We start from the raw sequence: 27506 nt of genomic DNA on the forward strand, positions 1-27506 counted from the left end.
GGTTCATGAAAGAGCTGTAATGTGAGAAACCTGCAAGAGATGATATTTACATGCATCTGGTCAGTTAAAGATGGTTTAGATGGGGGAAATGCAGTAGAAGTTTTAACTCCATGGATAATTATGAACCGCTATTGGCCCAAGGATCTTGGATTTTTGCCAATTTTTTTGTGACAAATATTTTAAATGTAACGCATTTGTCACATCGCAGGACCATTGAAGGGAATATCTAGTTCTTTATCTAACCGTACATCTAAAGACCGTGTGTGTGTGTGAGAGAGAGAGAGAGTCCTGTTGATGGATGATCTGTTTAACTCCATCAGCTCAGGCTTAATCTGAGACAGAAAAAAACACTGAGAGGAGTCTCACATTAGTTTGTTAAAGTGACATTTCACATGTTTTGACCTTTATACAGTCTATGATTCTGACCTTCTCTGTATGAATAAGCCATAAACCGGTGCTTCTCAATAAATTAGAATGTCAAGGAAAAGTTCATTTATTTCAGTATTCAACTCAAATTGTGAAAATGTGTATTATGTATTAAATTCAGTGCACAAAAACCCACCAATTCACCATTTCTACAAATAAGAATATGGTGACGTGCCAATCAACTCAAAAAACCTGCAAAGGTTTCCTGAGACTAGGCTACACAGTAATGGGGAAGACTGCTGATCTGACAGTTGTCCAGAAGACAATCATTGACACCAGGGGCGGAGCCAGAAGATGTAAACATTCGGGGCTTAGCCCAAACCTAGGGGGCTGCAGGGGTGTACTCCGCAGGGGAGATTTTTTTCCCCCATTTATGTCAGCTAAATGCACTATTTTTCAGGCTGTTTGAGATAACAGAATGCCTAAAAATCTATACACTATCTGGGAAAATGATGGTTACTCAGAAAAAAAAATTATTCACCCAGTAGAGCCTACAAACTATTTTGTATTTAATTGTTCTCCAGCTATATTTCTCAATTAATCTATCTTCTTATCCCACTAATGTGCCGAGAACAGTTGTAAAACATGCCCTGAAATAACTTAGCATTTGATACATTGGGATATATTGCTTTTGAATCTCTCTCTGGCCGGTGAGGTTTGCTGTTACGAGTTCCTTTTTAAAAAAAATTGTTATGTCCATAATGTTAATTTCAGGCGGTTAGTCAGTGAGCTCGCTACGACGGCGGTGAAATAAAAAGCCCACCAGCCCCTAATGACAACGACGAAGAAGATGATTTATATTCTTCTTCGTTAGTTTTTATCAGCAGTTGCCAAACAAGCGAAGTGATGCGTGATGCTTTACCGTCCGCCACAACGCACAGTAATAGAGCTTTTGTTTCTTTTTTTTTTGCCGCTCCAGTCTGAGAGACTGAGAGGAAATGAAACAAAGTTGAAATTATTTAAAAAAAACTAAAAGATTCGGGGCTTTTGACAAAACATTCGGGGCTTAAGCCCCATTAGCCACCCCCCCGCTCCGCCCCTGATTGACACCCTTCACAAGGAGGGTAAAACACAAACATTCATTGCCAAAGAAGCTGTTCACAGAGTGCTGTATCCAAGCATGTTAACAGAAAGTTGAGTGAGAGAAAAAGTGTGGAAGAAAAAGATACACAACCAGCCAAGAGAACCACAGCCTTATGAGGATTGTCAAGCAAACTGAATTCAAGAATTTGAGTGAACTTCACAAGGAATGGACTGAGGCTGGGGTCAAGGCATCAAGAGCACCACACACAGACGAGTCAAGAGATTTACTGAACCACAGACAACATCAGAGGAGTCTTACCTGGGCTCAGGAGAAGAACTGGACTGTTGCCCAGTGTCCAAAGTCCTCTTTTCAGATGAGAGCAAGTTTTGTGTTTCATTTGGAAACCAATGTCCCAGAGTCTGGAGGAAGGGTGGAGAAGCTCAAAGCCCAAGTTGCTTGAAGTCCAGTGTTAAGTTTCCACAGTCTGTGATGATTTGGGGTGCAATGTCATCTGCTGGTGTTGGTCCACTATGTTTTTTGAAAACCAAAGTCACTGCACCCGTTTACCAAGAAATACTTCATGCTTCCTTCTGCTGACCAGCTTTTAGAAAGATGCTGATTTCACTTTCCAGCAGGATTTAACACCTACCCACACTGCCAAAAGCACCAAAAGTTGGTTAAATGACCATGGTGTTGGTCACCAGACCTGAACCCCAGAGAGAATCTATGGGCTATTGTCAAGAGGAAGATGAGAAACAAGAGACCAAACAATGCAGATGAGCTGAAGAACACGGTCAGAGAAACCTGTGCTTCCAGACCACCTCAGCAGAGCCACTGATCACCTCCATGCCACGCTGAACTGAGGCAGTAATTAAAGCAAAAGGAGCATCTACGAAGTATTGAGTTCATGTACAGTAAATCAACATACTTTACAGAAGACCAACAATTCACAAAAATGTTTTCATTTTTATTTTGGTCTTATGAATTAGTTTAATTTGTTGAGATCGTGAATTGGTGGGTTTTTGTTAAATGTGAGCCAAAATCTTAAACTACTTCAGTCTGTGTGCATTGAATTGATCTAATACAAGAGTTTCACAATTTGAGTTGAATTATTGAAAAAAAAAGACTTTTCCTCGACATTATATTTCGAGAAGCACCTGTATATGTGTTGTTCTGCACTATTTTTGTACTGTATATGAAACTATTGTTCATTTCTGACAATGTGACCGTAACATTAGTCAAAACAATAAAGCACACTTCAGCTGAAAGACTGAGACTGATTCACTGCTGGTTCAGACCGGATCAAACTGGTTCAGACAAACAATAACTCACACATAATCACTGCATGACTGCACAGATGCGTTTGCCAGCAAAAGATCAAACTATTTCAACGACTGAATCAAGGAATAAGAGAGGACTTTCACATCTGAACACTGAGCATTGGCGCCATCTGCTGCTCGAGATGAAACCCACGGCACAGTTCCGCTTCCGGCCAGCAGGCGGCGCTTCCGGCTTCATCAGACTCTCCTGAAGCTGCAGCAGAAGAACAGATCTCCAGCGGAACACGGTTATCGGATGTTGTGTGTGATATCTGTGTTTCGGTGATGAGGATCGGTCCGCGCGGGATCCTGAACGGTTGCGCTGTTTGCTCGCTCTTACTCGGAGGATTCTTAGGAAGGTGACGTTACAGAAACACTTCTGCTGTAACATCATGATATTATGACGCAATACTTGTGGAAACTGATACATTTAATGTTTCAGGCCTCACAGATGAAGTTCTAACAGCATGTGTTTGAATCAGAAATCATTTGTAACATTATAAGTGTCACACTTTTGATCCATTTAATGCGTCCTCGGGGATTAAAAGTGGTCATTTGTTTTACTTTTTATTATTATCTATTTTATTACTATTATTATTATTATTATTTATTTACTTTCATTATGCAATAAGAAGCTACTTTTTATGTCTTGATCTTAATACATGGTTTTATTTTAAAAAAGGAGCTTTACACACAACCTTTTTTAGAGCTAATGATAATGACCTGTATTGTTATATATTCATGAAGTCTTGATTTGGGTTTGTACAGTGGCTGTACATTTAAAAGGGTTGAAAGTCTAGTTCAAGTAAATATTAGCACGCCATACCCCGAAGCGACCCCAGGACCAGTAACATGATATTTAGCCCCTAGAATGAGAATATTAGGCTACCAGGGGAACTCCGCCAAAAACGTGTATTTTTATCATCTGGAACAAAACGCGATTGGACTAGTTTTGAGAAGCAATTGGGCAGGTTTTGTTTTGAAAACCTGGGACTCCTGACCTGAACATGATTGTCATGTCATGATTAGATAAGGATTGATTTGTAACAGTGAAGCAAATGTAGGTGTCTCTGAGAGGACGGGTGACAGTGAAGAGGTTTAATATCCTCCTCCTTCCTTTCACTCCCAGGATGTCGTCGTCTGTGTCTGGGATTCAGGACAGGAGTGTGATCTGGGAGACGTCGGAGCTGTCGGCGTATCTGCACTCCTCCCCGTGGACTCCAGGTGTCGCTGTCGTCACCCATAAGAGCTTCAGCAGCTCCTCCAGCCTCTTCCACTTACCTGAGGATGCGTACCTGCATCTGCTCCTGGGCGCCAGGTCAGTGTCGCAGCTGCTGTGTGAGAGTCTGGCGGCGCAGCGCTGCGCTTTGGTCTATACTCCACACAGACGAGCCGGAGCCGAGCTCCACGTGGTGCCTCTCCACGGCCTGCACTCGGAGTGGAAACCTCACCTCGCTGCGGAGGAGGATTTCCAGACGTATGATCCCGGATACGTCAGCTCCAAGAGCGGCCCGCGCTGGACGGATGAGGATCTAGACGCCATCAGGGACAAAATCCGGGCTCAGCTGCCAAACCCGAATGCGGCGCCCAACTACACCTTTCTGGGCGATCCATCCGATCCCGGTCTGTTCCCACGCATCGTACGTGGAGAAGAGAAGCAGTGGAGAGTTTGGGAAGACAAAGAGCATGTGGCGTTCCTCACGCCGTTCCCCAACACACCCGGACTGACCGTTCTGGTCCCGCGGAAGCCCCTCTCCAGTGACATCTTCCGGCTGGAGGAGGATGACTATCGGCGGCTAGCGCTGGCTTCCCGGAAGGTGTCTGGGCTTCTGGAGGCGGGGCTAGGCGCCTGGGGGGTGGGGCTTATTTTTGAGGGCTTTGAGATTGATTACGCTCATGCTAAGCTGATTCCGCTCGTCTCTCCACCCGATGAAGCGGAGATGAGCCTCAGCTGTCCGGCTCCGGAGTTCTTTGACCACTATCCGGGTTACGTGACGTCCGTCAGCGGTCCTCCAGCCAGCAGGGAGAGTCTCCAGCAGATCTGTGCCAGAGTTACCCAGCGCTAACCAGGGCTGCAAAAAGGTGGTACATTTCCAGTCATTTTGGAAACTTTAAAGACATTTTTTTAAATTTGGGAAAGTTTACTCAAGTTTACTGCCATTACTCAATGTTTAGAGTAATGGCAGAAATAACTAGAGGTTTAGAGATATATTATCATCAGCCGATGTGGTCCAGACGGGACTTTTATTTTGACAGCACTGAGAACGACAGCAGCTGATCTCACACACTGCAAGACAGTATTTTTTCCTTTAGTATGTTTGTCTTGTTTTCCAGTAGAGCTGCAACTAACAATTATTTTGATAATCGAATTGTTGGCTGATTATTGTTTCTATTAAACGGATAAATAAAAATAAAATTAAAAATTCCATATTTTTATTTTAATGAGAAAAACACATTATTCCACATTCTGCCCAATGTCTTTCAGCCCAATGTGCCAACAGAAAGCTGTGAACACATACAGTGCTTAAGAATTTGTTAGACCACATGTAATAATAGAGAAAAAAACTTTTATTGTCAGTTATTGGGCAAATAACAAACTGAAACAACTAGATTAGGATTTATTTACATAACAAAAATGCAAAAAGGCGGTAAATTTCCAGTAATTTTGGAAACTTTCCAGGAATTTTTGGAATCTTCCGAGAATTTTAGGAAAGTTTACAGAAATGTACCTGAAATATTATAACGTAACTGATAACAGATTTTTCTAATATCGTCGTAGGCTGATGTGATTGAGACGGGACTTTTATTTTAACAAACTGAAACAACTAGATAGTATTTATTCACATAACAACAAAAATGTCCTCCTTTGCCTTGATAACAGCACACATACTTGCTGGCATTATCTACTTTATTAACTAATTGTGTATCTGAATCAAAAAACATTATAAAGCACTTGACTTTTTTCTGTCCTTTTTATTTTTTTTAGAAATAGCCTACTACTGTTACTAAAAAGCTTATGCATATTGCAGGTCTAACCGATACAGAGCTAAAACATTATTTTGGTAATTTCCAATACTGTTAGTTAAGAGCAGCAGTGGCTCAAACCTAACAAAATTGGTTAAAAACCCTACATTTGTTTAAAAAATTTTGTTAATCAGTTAAAAATCTAGATCGAAAATTGAAACAATAAAGATCATAAAGACGAATGAAATCACAGTAATTAATAATAAAAGATTTTAACTTAAGGCAGACTGTCAGGAAGGGCCTTTTATGCAAAAATGGAAAGACTTGTGTGAACTTGTGACATTTACAGACAAGGATTTGATGGTTCACTGAGGACTCACACATGTATCTGTAAAAACAGACAGCCATTACACTAAAGCATCCGCCTGAAGCTTGAAATAAAGATCTTGGGCAGCTTGGTTCCTGCAGGAGCTCATTCTGTTTCCTCCAGTGTTTGTAGATGCATTATGTCGTAGAAATGTGTTATTCAGTGCTGTAACTAGATGCCACTGGCAGTTACGTGCACTGAGGACACAGCCGAATAATCCTTAATGAGAATCATCGTCACTGATTTTCATCATTGATAATAATAGATTTTATCGATTAGTTGTTGCATCTCTATTTTCTAGTAGAAACGTTACAAATTCTGGAATTATGACACGTTTACTTGACAAGTATAATGACTGTTACTTAAAAAATATCTGCCAATTGTGTAAGAAAACTAATCTTGGACACAATACACACAAACTGACCAGATTACGGAGTGCCCAGTTGGTTAAAGTGTTTTACTTCCTTTTAATTTTATAGACATTTAAAAAAACAAAATCTTTATTTTTGAAAAATACTGTAATAAGATTACAGAATCGAGTAGTTGTCATCTAAAGTATGTATAAGTGTGTTTATTTTCCACACTAATCATTTGAAAATTTATTTAGATTTCTTAAATAAATAAAAATGATGGAAAAACAGATTGGTCGATATATAAGATCTTATCATCTTATGTTATAAAATGTGAAAATTATTGATTTACAATAAAATGAAATATGATCGCAAACACACCTTTTCATCTCTTTTCATTTTGACTTAAACATGTTTGATGAACAAAACAACCATTATAAAAGAATTGTTATATAAAAAGGTCATATAATAGGAAATAAAAGCAAACTGTTCAAAGAATGCTACAAAGTCAGCACTGTATGATGAAGTTGAATATATATCTCTAGTAGTCCGAGGTCAGAGACAACACAAGCGCTCGAGAGCATCTACTGTAAATGTTTTTCATCTTAATTAATCTCGTAGCATCATCTAGTTACACAATTACAAGCTCGTACCATCTGCGTCACCTCAGTCTGTTCTTAATTAATCCCCAGGCATTTATATTAACGTCTTAATTAGTGACTCGTTAATATTCTTAATTATGCATCTGTAAAGCTGGTGTCTAATCTGTGAGAAGTAAAGGAATCAGGTTATCTGACACAAACACAGCAGTGAGGAGGAGACGGTAAAGTTCAGATCTTCCCAGAGTCTGAAGATCAATCAGAAGAGAGTCACGAAGAGTTAAACAGGAGACGTCTGGAGAAACACCACACACAGAAAACACAGCATCCAGCACAGTTTCACACAGTCAACACACTGACCACCAGCGCTTCGTTAAATCAGTGCTTCTCTAATGGTTTTGATCAAATCAGAGATCAGATTTTACATCAGCGCATGCAGGGATTTACAAGAGTCACAAAAGCGAACATTGAAATATATTAGTGTCAGTAGACCCTGATCAGTGACATACAGATATGAACATGGATTAATATAAAATGTTTTGGTTGTCAAGGGGTTTCATGTTCAGCTCAACCCATTTTCTTCTGGTTTATGTGTGTGTTTAATGTTGTCTGGTCTGTGGTTTCTTTGAAGTTTCATTCATGGTGTCTAAAGATGAAGATAAACTTGTGCCAAAATAATGTGGAGTTTGATGGAGAGACACTCTTTGACATGAACAAGAACATGAGAAGTGTTTCTCCCTTGTTCTGCTTTCATAATGATTATATATGGTTATTTTATTGTATTATTTGACGGTGGTTTTCATGCTGTCAGTGCCCTGCTCCCGGAGACCCACCGTCCTGCAGATTTCAGCTCCATCCCGACCCATCACGTCTACAGACAGGACAGAAGCTCTTCAGGAGCAGGGCTGGAGATCCCTGGATCACACGAGACTCAGACAGTCCAAGAGTCTCAAATCACACACGCTTCAGACCCTCACGGTGATGGGTTTCTTGGAAGGACTCTGCAGGCATCGACAGAAAGCGGAGCGCTCCATCTTAGAGATGTAGAGCAGGGGCTCGATGGTGCAGCTCAGGTCCATGATGGAGAAGACGCTGAGGCTGATCTTACAGCGAAACGTTACGAAAGAGTAAGTGGAGGCAAACGGCATCAGAGCCACGGGAGGCAGATAGTTCCCAACGATGATGGCGAGGACGATGATCACCATTTTAAAGGCCTTCTTCTTCACCGGGTTCATGACTTCTTTCCCTGCGACGCTCTTCCTGAGGACCCAGATGATGGAGAGGTTGCAGAACATCATGATGAAGAAGGCCGAGAGGATGACTCCGCTGAAGACCTCGTTCACGCTCATGACGCCTAAGAAGCTTTTGGTCAGAGAGTAGGCCAGGACGAGTCCCCACACCAGCAGCGAGACGCCGATCCGGAAGCGAGTGTCACGGATCCCTGTGAAGAGGATGGGATGGACCACAGCGATGTACCTGTCCAGACAAATACAGGTGAGAAACAACGGAGTCACGTCTTTGAGTCCGTAAGCGAAACGCACCGAGTACCAGACGGATGCATCGTTGAAGTACAGACGGTTGGAGAGGTCAACTGTTGTCATGAGTCCAAAATAGGCGTCGAGGATGGAGAGGTTAAAAATAAAGACGTCTGACGTCGAGCCTTCACTCTTCTTCCTCAGAATCTGCCACAACACGAGCGCGTTCAAGGGGACGCCTGCAACCAGGTTCAATACTTTGACTCCAAAGTACAACAGGAACCAGTGGGGAGCCTGCGCACACTCCTCGAACTGGTACCAGGGTAGACGATGCCACCCGGAGACGCTGGAGTTCAGACTCAGAGCCGAGGTGTTGTCCATGATGATGAAATGAGCTGCGGACGTCTGTTATAACGATCTGTCTTTCACAAGCGACTGGAATATCTCCTGAACTTCAGACACACAACAGACAATGCTTTTTAGAGCTTGTCTCTTGAGTTAAATATGTCTTGTTCAATACGGAGGCGTCTGCTATAGTTCTGTACGACTGGAGACGCTTCTCTGACCAGAACCCAACTCGGACGCGTCGTCAGTTTAGCGTCTCTCTCGGGGCGCTCCCAGAAAAGCTCTTCCCGCGGGAGACAGAGGCGGGAGCTTATGGATGCAACCAATACTTGCAGTTCTTTCGGGTCAACAAGATGATCTCGTCTGTGATTGGATGGAGGGCAGGGTCTGGCGGAAAAGTTTGCGATTAAAGTCTCTGCAGTTCGATGAAAGGGGACGAACAAATTTTGTGATGCAACTGCAGGTTGCAAGAAGCGCTTCACAAAAACAGCTGATGCAAGAAACAAATCTACGGTAACAAGATTTCTGGCTCTCTGCCACAGACAAGCTTTACCATATAAGAGCCAATCTCTATAGAGAAATACATATTGCAGGATAAACCATGTTCCAAACACTGTTTCATTTCAGTTGATTTACTGCTGAGCACGACCAGAACTTACTCCAAATTTAGTTTGTGGTTTTATACAGACACTGATGCAGTGATTGGTCTGTTCACTTGTATATTCTTATTTCACACACACACACACACACACATATATATATATATATATATATATGATGCATGTTTGATATTTCGTTGTAGGACTGAATGTCTACCTGTACAGGACAACATCAGATGCTGTTTGTGTTAGGACTCTATAGTTTGCCTTTGTGCATTTTAAGTTAATTTCACTCATTCAGATGTTTTAATGCATGGGAGTTTAGTAAAGCCTTTATTGTTTCTCGTACTGATGAGGAACATATATAATACAACTTTCATGCATTTGACACTTTTCCTTTCATGTTCATTTTCTAAACACACAGCAACAGTGGAGTTTGAGAATGAATGGATATTTGTCTCTGAAGATGTACTCGTTTATATAATTAGTGCTCATCTCACGTAAAGCTGTGGAGTTTTGGGACTTTTTCAGGTTTGTTCACATGCTCATCTGTAGATCTGTATACGTCATATCAAAACTGTGTGCTTGTCTCAAGATAAATATCCCTCTTCTGTTATTTTGACATTTATGAGTTTATACACATGTGGCTGCTGTAATTCAGGATGGAAGAATAAGTGAACACAGACAAGTAAGTTTATCATTTTTGGAGTTCCTTTATGCATTAAACATACAGCAACTGTTCTTGTCTTGTCTATTACGCTCGGGTTATTAAACCATCTCTAGTAGTCCGAGGTCAGAGACAACACAAGCGCTCGAGAGCATCTACTGTAAATGTTTTTCATCTTAATTAATCTCGTAGCATCATCTAGTTACACAATTACAAGCTCGTACCATCTGCGTCACCTCAGTCTGTTCTTAATTAATCCCCAGGCATTTATATTAACGTCTTAATTAGTGACTCGTTAATATTCTTAATTATGCATCTGTAAAGCTGGCGTCTAATCTGTGAGAAGTAAAGGAATCAGGTTATCTGACACAAACACAGCAGTGAGGAGGAGAAGGTAAAGTTCAGATCTTCCCAGAGTCTGAAGATCAATCAGAAGAGAGTCACGAAGAGTTAAACAGGAGACGTCTGGAGAAACACCACACACAGAAAACACAGCATCCAGCACAGTTTCACACAGTCAACACACTGACCACCAGCGCTTCGTTAAATCCGTTAAAATAAGAGCAGTATTCCAACCCTACACCAAGCATCATGCACACGGTGCTAAAATTTACTTATTAAACATTAAATGTATTAATGTAATAAGTAGACCCTGATCAGGCTCAGTAAGATGAACAGTTATTTACATGACTTTAACCAAATAGTAGTATTTCTATGCAGTTCACTGCACAAACAGAGTGAATGTTATGTAGTTTTGTTAATGACGCCAGTTGAGAGCCACTGGATTAGAAAGATACAATGACAACCCAAAGGTCTACAATCATATAAAATCACTCTAAAATCAGTCAGTTTTTAATTTCAGACCCTCACGGTGATGGGTTTCTTGGAAGGACTCTGCAGGCATCGACAGAACGTGGATCGGTCCATCTTAGAGATGTAGAGCAGGGGCTCGATGGTGCAGCTCAGGTCCATGATGGAGAAGACACCAAGAAGAACCTTACAATGCAGCTTCTTGAACGAGAAGGTGGAGGCAAACGGCATCAGAGCCACGGGAGGCAGATAGTTCCCAACGATGATGGCGAGGACGATAAGCACCATTTTAAAGGCCTTCTTCTTCACCGGGTTCATGACTTCTTTCCCTGCGACGCTCTTCCTGAGGACCCAGATGATGGAGAGGTTGCAGAAGACCATGATGAAGAAGGCCGAGAGGATGACTCCGCTGAAGACCTCGTTCACGCTCATGACGCCTAAAATGCATTTGGTCAGAGAGTAGGCCAGGACGAGTCCCCACACCAGCAGCGAGATGCCGATCCGGAAGCGAGTGTCACGGATCCCTGTGAAGAGGATGGGATGGACCACAGCGATGTACCTGTCCAGACAAATACAGGTGAGAAACAACGGAGTCACGTCTTTGAGTCCGTAGGCGAAACGCTGGGAGTACCAGACGGATGCATCGTTGAAGTACAGACGGTTGGCCATGTCCACCGGCGTCATGAGGCCGAAGTAGGCGTCGAGGATGGAGAGGTTTAGGATAAAGACGTCTGACGTCGAGCCTTCACTCTTCTTCCTCAGAATCTGCCACAACACGAGCGCGTTCATTGGGAATCCTGCAACCAGGTTCAAGACTTTCACACCAAAGTAGAAGATGAACCAATGAGGAGCGTCCGCACACACTTCATACTGGTACCAGAGCGGACGGCGCCACCCAGAGACGCTGGAGTTCAGACTCAGAGACGAGGTGTTTGACATGGTGATGAGATGAGCTGCGGACGACAACAACTGTTATCAACATGAACTCAAGATCTACTCCAGAAACTTCAGAATACACCAGAATAAATGACAACCAAGCCATATCTGACAGTGAATTCAGGAGCTTTTCTCTGAGAATCTCATCAAATCAGGTTAAAGGGATCACATGCGCTATATGGACAAAAGTATTGACACCCCTTTCTTCCAAAACTGTGGCAGCTGGATGGAAACAATTTAATTATTAAAAAATTGTGTTTGCAACAGTTTTGGAAGCATCTAAAATGACTGTACCCATATGTGTGCATGAGTCAGTGGTGTTTGGGGATGAGTTTTTGGCTCAGATATGCATTTGAAGTCAAGATCTTCCACACTGACTCAATCAATCATTTCGTTCTGAAACTTGCCTCATACACAGAGCCACTGTCACGTTAGAATAGAAAAGAGTCCTGTCCAAACATAGTCAAACCTGTTCATTAGAAGGAGGGGTCCCAATACTTTTGTCAATATAATGCACATCTCTGTGGTCAGCACATGATGGAGCGACACAGATGAAACTGGAGAAGTTATGAAGAGACATAAGATATGAGGACACAATCAGGTATTTATGCTGCTATCGGATTTATCGTAATTACGAGTTTCCTAAAATTGGGAAATTGGACGTATCTGTGAAACTTGGGGATCGTTTTGATACCCGAGTTTCTGAGTTGGGCGATCCATAAACTTCAAATATGGTGGAGGAGAGAATCATAGCAGCTTTTGGCGTTTTATTCATTCCTCTCACATCTACATTACAGTCATGTATATTCACATCAATAAACAACCATTTAATGCATATTGTATGTACAGTATTTGAGCTCATTGAAAATAGCATTGTTTTGACCAAAATGTTGGAATTGTCAGCCAGCATATCTAGATAGCGCTGTGAATATTTATATGGTTTATATGCTACACTTTACTCAAAACCTGATGGATACTGACTAAATATCTTCAGATTTATACCTTTTGGCTTTAATAATAAACCAGAGTTCCTCTAATCTTGCCCTGGAGGGATGTGAGGAACCCTGTTCTAAACAAACACGTCTGAGATCTGCATTTACCAGAAGTATAATAACCGTATTAGCTCTTGACTGTGTGTGTCCCATCATTGAGCAGAACATCCTCACATCACTGATCCGCTGCAGTGCAACACTGTCTCCTTGTGGACTGCTGATGACAACAGTTTAACCAAACTAAATAAAGACTGTTTTAGTTTGAATGAGTCTGTGTAATACAGGACTCACAAATAACTTTTGTTGAAAGATGAAGCAGTGCAAACTCTTGCACAGCAGTCACATCACAAACCGTAAGCGATCTCACAGTGCTTTAACTATGCAAATCTATATCTGTGTAATCTGCATGAGACAGTGTTACAGCAGCTGTCTAGTGAAAGTGGCTTCCAAACAGCACTCGAAATCTCAACAAAATATAGTCAGAAGTTAACAATATGCATTAAATCCAGTAGAAACTCAACTTTTGCCAACTTTTTGTCAGTCCCACACTTCCCCGCTCATAGGAATGACCTCTTTAGATGATTACTAATATGACCAATGTTTCTCAGATTACTCACCCACTGCTTTCTGAACACAGAGGCGTCCTGCTTCGATCCTCAGAGTCGGTCTGACCATCTCCCAACTCAGACGTGTCCTTAGTTTGGTGTCTCTCCCGCGGGACACAGAGGTGGGACGCTTGGACACCACCAATTGTGGCAGATCTTTTGGGTCAACAAATAGAACTAGTCTTTTATTGGCTGAAGAAAAGAAATCCAGGTTTTGTGATGTAACTGCGGGCTGCGAGCAGAGCTTCACGTAAACAGGTGATGCAAGGAACAAATGAGTAAATCTTCTGTAACATCTTGCAAATACACACATTTCTGGCTCTGAGCCACAGACGAGCTTCACCTCCACTCTCATAACAAACACGTGTTCATTTCAGCTCACTCCAAGACTTCAGGTTCCAGTGTGTCTGCTTCACTCACAGGTCATTACACTCTTTCAGATTTCATTCAGATTTTCTTTTTGAACACAATTTAAGCTTGTAGACACACAAACGTACAACATTTTCATTGATGGGATTCTTGTTCAAGGTTTCCGTCCTCGATGAGCGACCTGATCCTAACACATCATGCATTTAACCTGCACTGTTTGTGTATTATATTTACCAGTCGTTTGTTTAACTAAATAATGCATTCATCTAGAAAACTGAGCATGGCTAGCTCTCAGAGCTCCTGAGTTTGTTCTGCAAGCTTTGATGCCACAGAAACATTTGGTTAAAAGAAATAAGCACATACTTCCACATCAGTAAAAACCAGAGCTACTGTTCTGACTCACTTTATTAGTAAGTAGCTTTACAGAAAATTAAAGTTTCTGTTATATTTAGAAGTAGCTTATCAGCGGTGACTAACCTGATGTACAGATAGTAGAAATACTGTAAAATTCATGCAGTTAATGACATTAATAACAGTTAATAACAGACGACGAACATTATTAACAGCAGTTATTATATGATGCAGTCACACTTGTAGCAATAATTGTTAGTTCTGTTGTTGATTCAGGGTTAGCATCATCTGAGGTCCTCTGAGGGCAGGGGCGTCGCTAGGCCCTTTTTAGGGGGGCTTCAGCCCCCCTAAACTTATGCCCAGCCCCCCTAAAAATTATTTGATTAATTAATTAGTGATCGCTTCAGTCCCCTTTAAAATCTCATTTGAGACGGTGGCAAGCTGCATCAAGTTCCGGCTCCTCCCCTGATCTGAGTCTGCACGGATTCAGCGCGTTTTTCAATCCACAGGGGCGCCGAGCAGAGCGAACATCAGAGAGTACAAGGTGTGTGTGTGTGTGTGTGTGCGTGCGTGTGCGTGCGTGTGTGCGTGTGGTGTGTGTGTTCTCGCATCCAATACCAGTACGTCTTCGCTGCGTTCACTTTCAGCCTTTATCACAGTGTGACAGATTTTTTTTTTCTTCCAACAAAAATGAAGCGATTAACACCCATGAAAACATACTTTAGAAAACGATCATGATTTATTTTAATTTACTTTTTGAAATTGAAAACATATTATTGTGTATTTCGGCATTGCATTATGCAGCCATGCAAAATAAATTATTAACGACACACATCATTGTCTGAAAGCACTAAATGTCACAGAGAGAGAAACATCATGTGGAGTTATTTTGTTTTCTATTATTAAACATAATTTTGTATTAAGTAATAATTAATCATTAGTGTATCATGATACATATATTAGAGTAAGAGTAGGCTAAAGGGATCTGTGTTTTTTTTTTTTAAGTAATTGATTTATAGAAGTGGCAAATTGATAATGATGTTATTTTTAATAAATATAAATAAATATAGAACATATTAAACATATTGCCAATAGACAATTACATTAATACATGTTTTGTCTATATTCTTAATGAATATTAGCTGGTTAGTTAAATGATTTGAAATGAAATAAATGTTCAGGGGCTGATTTGATGTATAACCAACCGTATTGTTGATTATAAAGGCTAAAAAGCTAAAAATTAATAATAATAATAATAATAAAAATAAAATATAATAATTTATATTTCATTGTAGATGGATATACAACATTTTTTTTGTCGTGCGGGAGTAGGTCTGCAAATGAGCAACAGTCAGGTGAGAATAGAACAGACAGCCTCACACACACACACACACACACACACAATACCACTGTGTTCCCAAGATTCATTGCAGTCATTGAACCCTTATGTTGTTTTAATTTTCTGCCAATTTCCACGTACATTTCATAAGAAAAAGCAGTGGTATCATCAAAGGATAAACATGAATGTCCTAATACTGAATCAGGAAGTCTTTATTGTAAAAAAAATAAAATAAATAAATAAAAAAATCTACATTCCCAATTCAAAATTTTCCAGTGACTGGTCACATGTAAAAAAACTGTATTAGTTTTTTTTACAGTGTTGTATATGGCTCAGTCATTACTCCTACTCCCATATATGAAATACAGGGAATACAATGGAATAGTGGATTGCAATAAGGTTAGTAGTATACAACCCTACCCTAATAGTAAAATAATATTTTTTAATCATACCCTTATTGGGGGCTGAGCCCCCCTAAAATCAAAATCTTAGAATCGCCCCTGTCTGAGGGTCAGCATCATCTCTTCTCAGGTGTTCTGGATCCAGACTGGAGCTTGTGTAAATCCTAGTTACCACGGGATGAAGATCCTGGAAATAGAGAAAAATGAGCGTAGCTGTTGTTCCAACCAAGGGAAACTAATTAGTTTGACCCAAGCTAAAGAATAACAATAATGCGCATTTGATCAGATATTAGCACAAGATTACGAGAGGTATTATTAGTAGTAGTATTATTAGAATGCTTGGTCAAAGAGATATGCTTTTATTATATTATAGCTATTTTAGTTGTTGTTGGGTTTTTTTTCTCTTTTTTGGGGGGGGGGGGGGGGGGTTATAGAAAATAATACTTTTATTTGACAGATAAGGACATTTCTATTCATCAAAGAAACCTGAAAAAATTATACTCTGCTGTTTTCAACAAAATAATAAATTGTTACATTTTTATTCTCAAAATTGTAACTCAATATTGCAGACTTGCTGAGTAGAAGAGACTTATTTAAAAACATTACAAATCGTACTATTCAAAAACTTTTGACTGGTAGCGTAGCTGTTAATATTTTATTTGAAATGTGACTCAATACATTTTGCCCAATGATTCTGCTTTCTCCTGAAGTGAAGGGAACTAGGAGCAGTCCAGAAGAGTTAATGAAGCGCTGTGTGTCTGTCTGCTCGAGCTGCTGTAGTGCACCGTGTGGCCGCTAGAGGTCGCCACAGACGCGCCGCTCGGAGTTTTCCACTGGAACTAATCCAGCAGGAACAAACTGTGCAGCATATGAACCTCACAATCAATAAACATATGCGCTCTGATCATCTCCTCATATCGACAGATCCGTACGCGCGGGTCGCCGTAGATTTCCAGCACATTCGCTCTTCCAGTCGCGAGCTAAAAGTGTCTGCTTTTCACCAAATGTTTTTTCCCCTTCCTTTCAGACGGAACGTTCATTCTTGGCTCGTCACATGTTGACGCTTCCCGGTCGCTGCATATCGGGTTTATGCAAAGAAAACACAGAGACGGTAAAAATACACATCTAGACAGACGCAATCTTATCTTAAACGCTAAAAAAACGCTTCGTGCTCAAACGGGGAAAACTGGAAACCGCAGCAAGAATAAAGCAACGGGAGCGCGAGGAAACCGGAGAGGAGGGGCGCGTGTGCGCGTGCGTTTCCTCTCCGCCGCAAGAATCCAGAGAGAGAGAGAGAGAGAGAGAGAAGAAGAAAGGAAAGCAGCAGCAGCTCCACGCCACTCCTTTGTTTTAGGAAATCTCTTGAATCTATCGAAGGACTGGAATGATGCATCGCGTTTCTCTCGCGTTTTTCCCTGACGCCTGTTTTTAAAGGCGAACTTGACGGTTTTGTGTTTTATTTGTTGGAAGAGCGTTTGAGATCCGAGACCTTCAGACGCATTACGCGTTTCCTTCGCGTTCGTCCTCCACGCGCTACACTCGGGTTTTCCACCGTTTTTAAGTTCCACATCTCGTGATCTTCTCCAGTGTTCCGTCGCTCGCTGGGTTCTTCTGCTCGGGATCGCGCACAGGCCTCAGATACTCGCTACTCTTCAAAGGCCTTTATGCGGCACGCGCGCGTCACATTGTAACGGGTTTCCACGCGTCAGACGAGCGTCGGTTCTGATCCTCTGCAGAACTCCTCGTCTTCGTTATTCGCTCTTCATACGCAACATCTGCGGCCCTCTTCAATGTTAATGTCGACCGACGTCGCATCTGTGATGCTGCCCGTGAGCCACGGGATCCTGGAGCACGACCGGGATCTGGACTCCGGTTCGGCGGCGGCTCGGGGGATGAAGCGCGGGGATCCGGAGCCGGAGGGCGGCTTGGCGGCGGGGGATTCGGTCGGGGCTGAATGCAAACGAGCGCGGATGGACGGTACCGAGGACACCGGACAGGTAAGCGTTAAAACCACCATTCTGTGCTTTTGTGTTTGTGAAAGAACAGATGCTGTGTGCTCCTCAGATCGCGTTACATGAGATGAAAACAAACAGCACACACGTCTCTCTCTCTCTCTCTCTCTCCCGAGGCCTGCTGTCCTCTCCATCTCTCCATCCTGCGGTACTTTTCCATCCTCCTCCATGATCTCTTCTTCTGCTGCTCTGTGTATCAGACAGACGTGATCTCATCTCTCATTTCAGTGTTTTATCATCTCTCCTTCTCTCTCTCTTTCTGTTCATTCTCCGGTAAGTGATCTAAAGTGCTGCATGGACCCTAATGGCTCATTTTCACAGGCTAATGGCTCACGGTTTCTCTAAACTGCACCATGACGGTTTAAGGCTGTGTGTGTGTGTGTGTGTGTGTGTGTGTGTGTGTGTGTGTGTGTGTGTGTGTGTGTGTGTGGAGCTCGCTGGTGTAGCCCAAAAAAGGTATTGATCCTGCTCCGAGAGAGTCTGGAAATACGCCTGCAGCGAGACAGAGACAGAGATGGAGGCTGCAGGATCCCGAGCGCTCGCTGACTAGAGACACACTCATGAAGAGCAGGCCGTGGAGGAAATGAAAGGAATGAGACGTGTTTAACACTGGCACAGAGATGATTTCCAGCTCCAGTGTCTGTTCTTCAGTTCATGCAATGGTTTAAAACATCTCTTTGGTCTAAATCTGTAGTTGCCTTCTGAGCCGCTGTGATATTAAAATCAGACGCGTGCGACGCTGTCAGAAGAGGATTTACTGTATCACTGACAGTAAAGAGGCTTTTTGTTGTGCTAAAGAGATCTACACTTGTTTCAGAGTGGCATTAGACTCTGATCTCCTATTTATCCTGACGTGGGCTGCTGGGGGGGGGCGCACACACACACACGCACACACACACACACACACACACATGCTCTGATTGGAGATTTGTAGATAAGCCTTTGCATTTTTGCCTCATGCACTGAGCTGTGTGTATTGAGTGTGCTCCGATGTCGCTCCGCTGCTGTAATGTGCCCCCCCCCACTCCAGTAATTACCCCAATGGGATTGCATGTGTGTTACCATGGCAACTTTGAACTTTGACCTCACGAGCAGAGCAGTAAAATCGGGGTGTGATGGTTATTGCGCTTGACAATAGAGCGAGCGCACGAGTCTCAGCCGGTCTGGAGTTTTGTCTCAAATGAAAGTCCAGATGAGATCAGAATCACTGAGTGTACTCTGTCGTGTGGTCAACAATAATCAGTGCAGATTAATAGAAAAAAGTTTGTCTTGGTAATCTTCAATCAAAATCTGTAAATTTGCTTCGGCTCTGGAACGGTGTTTGTCAGACGTCAGCTTGATGGTGTGGGTGGAGTCCACTAGCCACGCCCCTCTAACGTGAAAGAGGAGGAGCCCTGCAATAAACCCCGCCCTCTATTCATTATTCAGTTTCAGTTGTAAACGAGTCACAATACTGAAAAAAGAATTAGTGGCTGTTTCCAGATCTCGTGAGAGTAGGAATCATGGTTCGGTGTTTGTGTGATGTCTGTCAGCGCTGTTGGCATTAAATGATTTCTGCTTTTATTTTGATGTGGTCAGTGACTGAATGTTTACACAAGTGCAACATTAATGTGTCTGTTTCAGTTCTCTAGAAAAGTGAAGTGAGTGAAATGTGACGTGACATACTGCCAAGAATGGTGAACCATACTCCGAATTCATGCTCTGCCTTTGACCCATCCAAAGTGCACACACAGCAGTGAACACACACACTGTGAACACACACACACACACACACTGTGAACACACACACACACAGCAGTGAACACACACATACACACAGAGTGAGAGACACACACACTGTGAACACACACACAGCAGCAGTGAACGCACACACAGCAGCCGTGAACGCGCACACACACACACACACACACACACACACGCACACACACTGTGAACGCACACACAGCAGCAGTGAATACACACACACACACACACACACACTGTGAACACACACACACAGCAGCAGTGAACACACATTCACACACACACGAACACACACACACACACTGTGAACACACACACACAGCAGCAGTGAATACACACACACACACACACACACACTGTGAACACACACACACAGCAGCAGTGAACACACATTCACACACACACGAACACACACACACACACTGTGAACACACACACACAGCAGCAGTGAACGCACACACACACACACACAGCAGCAGTGAACGCACACACACACACACACACACACACACACACACACACACACACACAGCAGCAGTGAACACACACACACACACACACAGCAGCAGTGAACACACACACACACACAGCAGCAGTGAACACACACGTGGAGCAGTGAACGCACACACACACACACACACACATGGAGCAGTGGGCAGTAAGGGCTAGTTTCAGATGTGTGTTGTTGAATGTAATGTTGTGAATCAGATCGCTAGATATAAACAGGCTTCAGGAGACGTTAGTGTTTGCTTGTTAGTGACCTGAAAGAGCTTGTTCTGTTGTTGTTTTTCTGAGTGTGTTGAGCAATGTGGTTTTCATTTTCTCAGTCTATTGATTTTTAGTACTACTTCATTGAATGAGTCTCTCTCTCTCTCTCACACACACACACACACACACACACTGATGTCAGGACACCAGACCTCCATCTTAAATGTGTTCAGCAGTAACACACACACACACACACACACGCACACACACACACACACAGAGTGAGACACACACACACACACACACACAGGAAGTATGAGCTGCACACAGACGGTCAGACTCATGGCTCTAACAGACACACATGAAGAAGCCAAGAGCTTTGAAACACTCGTCCTCTCGTTCACAAATCATCTGTTCTTTCTGTCCTTCACTGAGCTCCTCCTCCTTCAGCTGCTCCATCTGTTCATCTTCTTGTCCTCCTCTCGCATGATCACTCCATTCTGCTCTTCTCCTTTCACTGTCACAGGTCACTGAGTCTGAGGATCATAGTTTCTGCTCTCAGGAGATCTGCGAGTCCTTCAGTGAGTGTGTGTGTGTGTGTGTGAGAGAGCGAGTGAGTGAGTGTGTGTGTGTGCGTGTGCGTGTGTGTGTGTGTGTGTGTGTGTGTGTGTGTGTGTGTGTGTGTGTGTGTGTGTGTGTGCTGGCAGCGAGCGGCTCAGTCCTGAAGGAGATGAGGCACATGACGGGGAGGTGGAGTGTTTCTCTGTGACTCATTGTCTCTCTCTCTCTCTCTCTCTCTCTCTCTCTCTCTCTCTCTCTCGGCGCTGGTCGTCTGCTCCACACACACATGGACTCCAGATGTTTCTGTCTTGGTTCTCTGGACGTTCTTTAGATCCGAGCTGATCCTCAGATATCAGCAGAAACACTCAGACTCAGACTCTGGATTTCAGCCCAAGCTCCAGAGAAACAAGCTGTGTTTTGATCACCCTAAATCATTTCAGATCGTGAACACTTCTTCCATTTCCATTTGTGTGATGCAAAAAAACCTAAATAATTATAAAACATCTTCTGAATTACTACATGCAGTGTAATCATTTGTACAGATTTTAGCTCAAACATCTCTAGGTTTGTTACTGTAATGCACAGAGTCGGGATTTTTCATTTCAACAATCAGACACCTTTAAGAGCAAAGCAGAAAAGACTGGAAACTATTACAGTAGTGAGATTCTGAACTCCAGACCAGAAATTATGCAATAAAACCATGGTCCTATAAATAGGCTAGCACACTGTGATTAGTTTCTTCCTTTGGTTGTTGCAGTGCATTGTGGTCCAGCCGTGTTTTCATGAGGATGACTCCAGTGTGCTTGTGTGTTGGACGCAGTGTGCACTGCTAAGTGTTCCCTCGGGGGACCGACTGTAGGAGGGACATTAGTTCCAGCTGAGAGCTGCATGGAGCTGAAAGAGAGTGTTTATCAGGAGAAGATGAAGAGCACAAATATCCCATGATTCTCTTCAGAACCGTCCTAAACTCCATGACTCTGTCCTCAGAGCGCTCTCCACTCGCCGGCTCATTCCTCGTATCGTGTGCGATCTGCTATAAATATTAACTACGGTGGATCTTTTGGACTCTAATAAGTAACGGTTAAAGTCCTGCAGTAAAAGCGCAGGGGTACGGAGTCGTCTCTTTTGTCCCTGGTGTGGTGATGGTGCTCTTGTTTTAATGTGTGAACACTAGCCGGGCTTGAACCCTGACGGAGCGATGCTAATCTGATTATACAGCACTGAAGACCAATTAAACATGCACGCATCCTTCATCTGAACGCTGGCCCATAATGCACTGCTCTACGCTTACTGAGAAGAAATGAGGAATGTGGAATATAAATCTAATTATTAAATATTAAAAAGGTTCCATTAAAGTAAAATGCATGTTTTCCATTGTTTATTAGAGTTTTGCCAGCAGCAGACTGTAGTCTTTAGTCATGTTAGAGGTTCATTTAACCAGGCTGAGGGACAGAATAACTGTCTTTACAGTGACACACACTGTGTAAGGCCCTTTACTGAGTCAACATACAATTCTTCTTGTTTATTTATACATATACTAACAAATAAATAAAGGTAAAAAATCATGTCATTACAATTCATACAAATCTGTTTGGCACACAAAATGAGATGACCGATGAGATATGAACCGTTTAACTAGCTGTATGAAAACGTTTTGTAAGTCATAAAGGTTAGAGATAAGATGTTTTATTTTTGAATAAACCATTTTATTCATAACATAATTTGTCTTAAAACACCTTACTGAGTTATTATAATCAAAACAGTCCTGAGCTAGATCAAGCTTCGATCTCTACAAACCAAACTATCACTTGAATTTTTCCCCACTAATAAAAAGATTTGATCGTTGGCTAGCTCCAGACTGTGAGCTGCTCTGTAACAGAAAATCTAGTCGTAATTCTAACCCAAAGCGACACGGACTCTGGTTTCTCATGTTTATTACTGATTTAAGACCATCTATTGCATAAAATACAGTATAAATAAACGTGATGTGACTGTACTGAACAAACATCCACATCGCTGTAATCAGATGCTTTCTTAACTGCTGCTTTCTCACCGTGTCAGTTTTTGATTATTTCTTTAGTAAGTGGAAAGCGTGCAGCATATTTCATGTTGACCGTGACAGCGCTCAGCAGCTTCAGGAAGCGCCGTGTGTCTTCTTCTGTTGAATTGCGTCCAGGAGGCTGAGATACCAGTCTCTACAGCGCCTCACTGGTCAAACCGCAGTACTGCAGGCTCTCACATCAGGTCCGACCACTCCTCGATAACTAATGTCTCTTTATTGTCGATGTTGTCTATAATATAGACTAATTGTTTCACAGCTGTAGAGTTTTGTCTTCTGAAAGTGTTTAATAAGCTGAACGTTTGTTATGTTGTTAAAGCGCAGTACAGTCCAGTCATGAGTCTGATCAGACCGCTCTTTCCCGTGATCAGTGCTGTCTGTGTAGTGCTCAGAGTCGCTCACGATCTCGGCTGTGATGCATTCGTGTCGTCCGGAGTCCTCGGAGGTTAATCAGGGTCCAGTAATCATCTGGTTTAAGCTCCTCAGCTCTTCATCTCGTATCTCCGTCTGGTAATTGATGTCATGTTGAGGGGCTTTTGCCCGCAGGTTTAATTCAAGTCTTCATTATTCACAGACCTGCTGCTTGTTCTCAATTGCACAGTTAATAAGGAATGTTAGATGAGAGCGAATCTTCACGTCGAATGAGCGTCTGATGGTCATTACAGGAGGTCAGCAGTCTCTCAAACACAGAAGAAGCTCAGTGACACGCTGCAGTTCCTCAGTCACAGATCATGCAAGTGTTCTGCTGGTCTTGTGTATTATATGATGTACTTCAGTATTAACTGGGCTTGAGTGTGTGTGTGTCGCAGTGATGCTGCTTTCACTGAAACACTTCAGTCGCTCAGGTCAAGTGGAAGTACATCTGTACGTGATCCGGATCTGGACGTTTCAGACAGAGTTTGAGTCTCTCTTAAAGCTAGATTTGATGGAGTGCTCCTAAAGGCTCAGACCCTGTATGTGTTCCCCTTCTGTCAAACATCTTTTATTGGACTGTCCCGCTTGTATTAGAGAAAACACTTAAAAGAGTTTAGAATAAAACATTTTAGGATTTTTATCTTATGTTAATGAAAAAATAATCTTGTGTAATATTTTGTTTGTTTGCTGGTTTTTATTGTATTTGTAATACTTTACAATTGTTTTTACCATAAAAATAGCCCAAGATGCTGACAGTGTATGAAATAATACTGTTATTATTATTACTACGATATCTGTGTTGAACTGAGAACACACTGTTAATAGTCCCAGTGTTTTAGATTAGCTTTGTGGATTACAGCAGCTGTGTGTGTGTGTGTGTGTGTTCAGTTGGTGTAGTTAATCTCGCTCTTTATCTTCTCTTTCTCTCTGTAATCCCTCCATCCGTCTCTCTATCCATTTATCAGCAGCCGTTTGACTGTGAGCTTCACATCTGCTCTGTGTTCAGAGATTATCCACACAATTAAATGTATGTAAATATCATTATTATTGTAATATCACATCAGAAACATAATACAGTCTCTTGTGATGCTTAAAAATACTCCTGGTCAGATGAATATTCAAGGATTTGAAGATTAAATTGAAGTGAATGGCATATGATGATGATGATGATGATGAAGATATTTGTGCTGAGAGCATGAAATTCCGTTGGCTCTGGTTTACGTGTTTTAACTTGTTCAGAGAATGCTAGAATAGCTATCTGGTTAACTAACTAAAATAAGTTAGCCGTTTTATTATTTATAAACAGTTTTTCTGATTTCTAATCGGATGGAATAAAGCTAAACCTCTTTGAAAATTAAGAAATCGGTTTGTTTGTCTTACGAAAAAGTGGAGAGAGAGAGAGGGAGGGAACGAGTGAGAGAGACAGAGAAAGGAGGGGAATGAGAGAGAGAGAGAGAGAGAGAGAGCGAGAGAGGGGAGGGGAGTGAGAGAGGGAGATTTTGAATGTGTGCCGGAGAGATCTGGAAGCAGGAAGCACCTCTCTCTCTCTCTCTCTCTCCGTCTCTGTCTGTCTCTCGCTGCGGTGTTCAGGAGGATGATGGGGGTCTGTTACCCTCCTGTGCGGCCGGTGAGTGTTCAATCATTCATGTTTCTGTGTTTCCTGTCTGAATACATCGAGCGTGATCCACTCCTGCATGCGTGTGTGTGTGTGTGTGTGTGTGTGTGTGTGTGTGTGTGTGAGAGCCTTTACACAAGTAAACTGCATTCTGCTAAATGCATCAATGTATTATTTTAAATGAAAGAATTTGCAGCTGCAGATGACACCTTCAGTCAGTGCGTGTGTGTGCGCATGTGTGTGTGTGTGTGTGTGCGTGGTCAGGAGGTCTGGTGTTTCTCCAGCTGTCTGTCCTGACTGAAGGGGCCAGGTGCTCTCAGTCTGTCTGTCTGTCTGTCTCTTTGTGTCTTCACACACACGTGTCTTCAGTGTTCATGTGCTGCAGATACAGTTCAGTCTTTTATTAGTTGGAAGCTGTGTGTGCTAAAGCCTGGAATCCGTCCCTCCCCCTCTCCTGCCGTCTCCCGAGGGCTCGAGCAGCTGTTATCTCCGGGTTTTCCTTTAAAAGCAGGAATGGGATGGGATTGGATGGGGGGTGGGGGTTGGATGGAGAATGGAAATTGATTTTCAGAGGTGACGCTCCGGGAGCAGAGCCAGAGCTGGCCGTGACGGTGGAGTATGGTGGAGTATGGTGGAGTATGGTGGAGTATGCTGAACCCCACCCAGCCAGCGTTTGCCCTGCAGCGAGGGAGAGACTCTTACCTGTCGTCTCATGATCTCACACTCGCTTTACAAACCCACAGCAGCTGCCTTTGTCTGCATAGAAATATAGCCCTATATTCCCCCAAAACACTTTTGTTTTGGACATCTGATACACACACACATCTAAATGAGGACAGATGCATGTTGTTTTTGTTTAAAGTTCACACAAAACCTAAAAGAACATGCAGACACTGTAGCTCCGTAATCAACAATCAAGTAGATACTCTCCACCGATGCTAACAGCTGATTATTCAGAGTAAGGTCTACCCGATACTGATTGTTTGCTTGTGTTAAGGTAACAGAAATCCTCTCGTTTAGGGCTGGGGGAAAGTCTGTTTTCAGTAAATGATCGGAGCATTGTAGCACACCTCCCGTCCAGTAGATCGCAATAAGCTCTGTGCTTCTGACCATTTTATTACAATATTCAAATAATAACTATCATATAAGGCTGATACCGATACCAATTATTACAGATCGAGTAGACCGATAACCAATATTTCGAACCGAGATATATATATATATATATATGTGTGTGTGTGTGTATATGTATGTATGTATGTATGTATGTATGTATATATGTATGTGTCTGGTGTGTGATGAAAATGGATGTCAGAATGACAATATCGGCTTCCCTGGTGTTGGTTGAGTGTAGTACTCCACACTGCACTTCTTACTCTTGTCCTCCTCTGTGCATCCATCTGTAATAAGAGTAATATAAAGAGAGAGAGAGAAGCAGGGCCACTGTATTCTTCATGATTAAACCTATGAAGTATGAATACTGTACTACAGCTAAACAGCTTGGGGAAATGTAAGGATTTGGCTTCAATAATTTACATGTCAGAAATGTATGTGTAATAGCATAACCTTTCATAACTCTGCATTAATTATTTTCTAATGACTAAATCATAACCTACGAGAGGTCGCTATTCAATTTTGATCATCTAATGCACATCAGTTGATTAACTTTAAAAAATGTCTATTATAAGTGTAAATAATTTAATTCTCTTCATAGCTATATTGTAGTAGTTATTAGTCTGTAACACACTCATAGCCTTTTCCAGGCACACTTAGTTCAGTAGCCTATTGAAATCTCTCGATTTGTCATCCTAATCTTGGCCTATGTGACACTAGACATTCCAGTTAGTTTTAATTTACAGTGCAGTGCAAATGAAGCCATAAATCAATTTAATATATCTTTTAATCAAATGAGTTAAAAACTTAATTTTTTGCCAATAAAGGGTTTACTATTAACATTAAAACAGAGGAAATAGCGTATTGTGTGATTATTCTTTTAAACAAAAGTTGTAATAATTTTTGTAGTAGTCAGGGGTTAAAGCAAAAAAAAAAAAAAGTCTTGACTGAAATGTTTTTTCCTCGGCCAAACCCATCACACACCCAGATGAAGAGCAGTGTTTGTCTTGTAATTAGGAGCACTTGTCCTAATAATTAAAAACAACTTAGGAATGAGTAGAATTATTATTAATAGGCACAATCCCATGCCGAAAGTCCAAGCAGTTCTGGAGATGTTGTTCATGTATTTCTGTTCTCATGTAGTGAAACGACTGAAATCACCGCGAGCGTCGCACACTTTGTGCATCTGTGCCATTTACATACTCAGAGACACGAAGAACATGCTGGATTCATATTTAAATTCTATTCTTGCAGCTTAATATTTACAGATACTAGTCCATATTGTGACTTTAAGTGTTCTGACCTACTTTTGATTAATTCATCCAAACTTTGATATATTCCGT

The 27506-nt window shown here is 42.0% G+C and overlaps 3 protein-coding genes and 1 pseudogene across 3 annotated transcripts; 2 read left to right on the forward strand and 2 right to left on the reverse strand.

Moving 5' to 3' along the window:
* The first annotated feature begins 2963 nt into the window (after nt 1–2963).
* On the forward strand, nt 2964–6826 carry LOC127959419 (uncharacterized). The gene is made up of 2 exons (XM_052558596.1): nt 2964–3128; nt 3899–6826. Exons 1-2 carry the CDS (start codon nt 3055–3057, stop codon nt 4833–4835), a joined length of 1011 nt encoding a protein of 336 aa, XP_052414556.1. The 5' UTR covers nt 2964–3054; the 3' UTR covers nt 4836–6826.
* Nucleotides 6827–8014: 1188 nt separating this feature from the next.
* LOC127959423 (G-protein coupled receptor 4-like) lies at nt 8015–8905 on the reverse strand. The gene has a single exon (XM_052558600.1). The coding sequence runs from the start codon at nt 8903–8905 to the stop codon at nt 8015–8017; it is 891 nt and encodes a 296-aa protein (XP_052414560.1).
* A 1970-nt stretch (nt 8906–10875) lies between these two features.
* On the reverse strand, nt 10876–14497 carry LOC127959416 (G-protein coupled receptor 35-like). Its single transcript, XM_052558594.1, has 2 exons — nt 13491–14497; nt 10876–11898 (listed from the first exon to the last, which is right to left on the reverse strand). The coding sequence occupies exons 1-2, from the start codon at nt 13831–13833 to the stop codon at nt 10994–10996; spliced, it is 1248 nt and encodes a 415-aa protein (XP_052414554.1). The 5' UTR covers nt 13834–14497; the 3' UTR covers nt 10876–10993.
* A 2664-nt stretch (nt 14498–17161) lies between these two features.
* LOC127959417 (RNA binding protein fox-1 homolog 2-like) overlaps nt 17162–27506 on the forward strand; it is a 44069-nt pseudogene continuing 33724 nt past the window's right edge.

This window comes from Carassius gibelio, chromosome B6 (genome assembly GCF_023724105.1).
Source record: "Carassius gibelio isolate Cgi1373 ecotype wild population from Czech Republic chromosome B6, carGib1.2-hapl.c, whole genome shotgun sequence".
NCBI lineage: Eukaryota > Metazoa > Chordata > Actinopteri > Cypriniformes > Cyprinidae > Carassius > Carassius gibelio.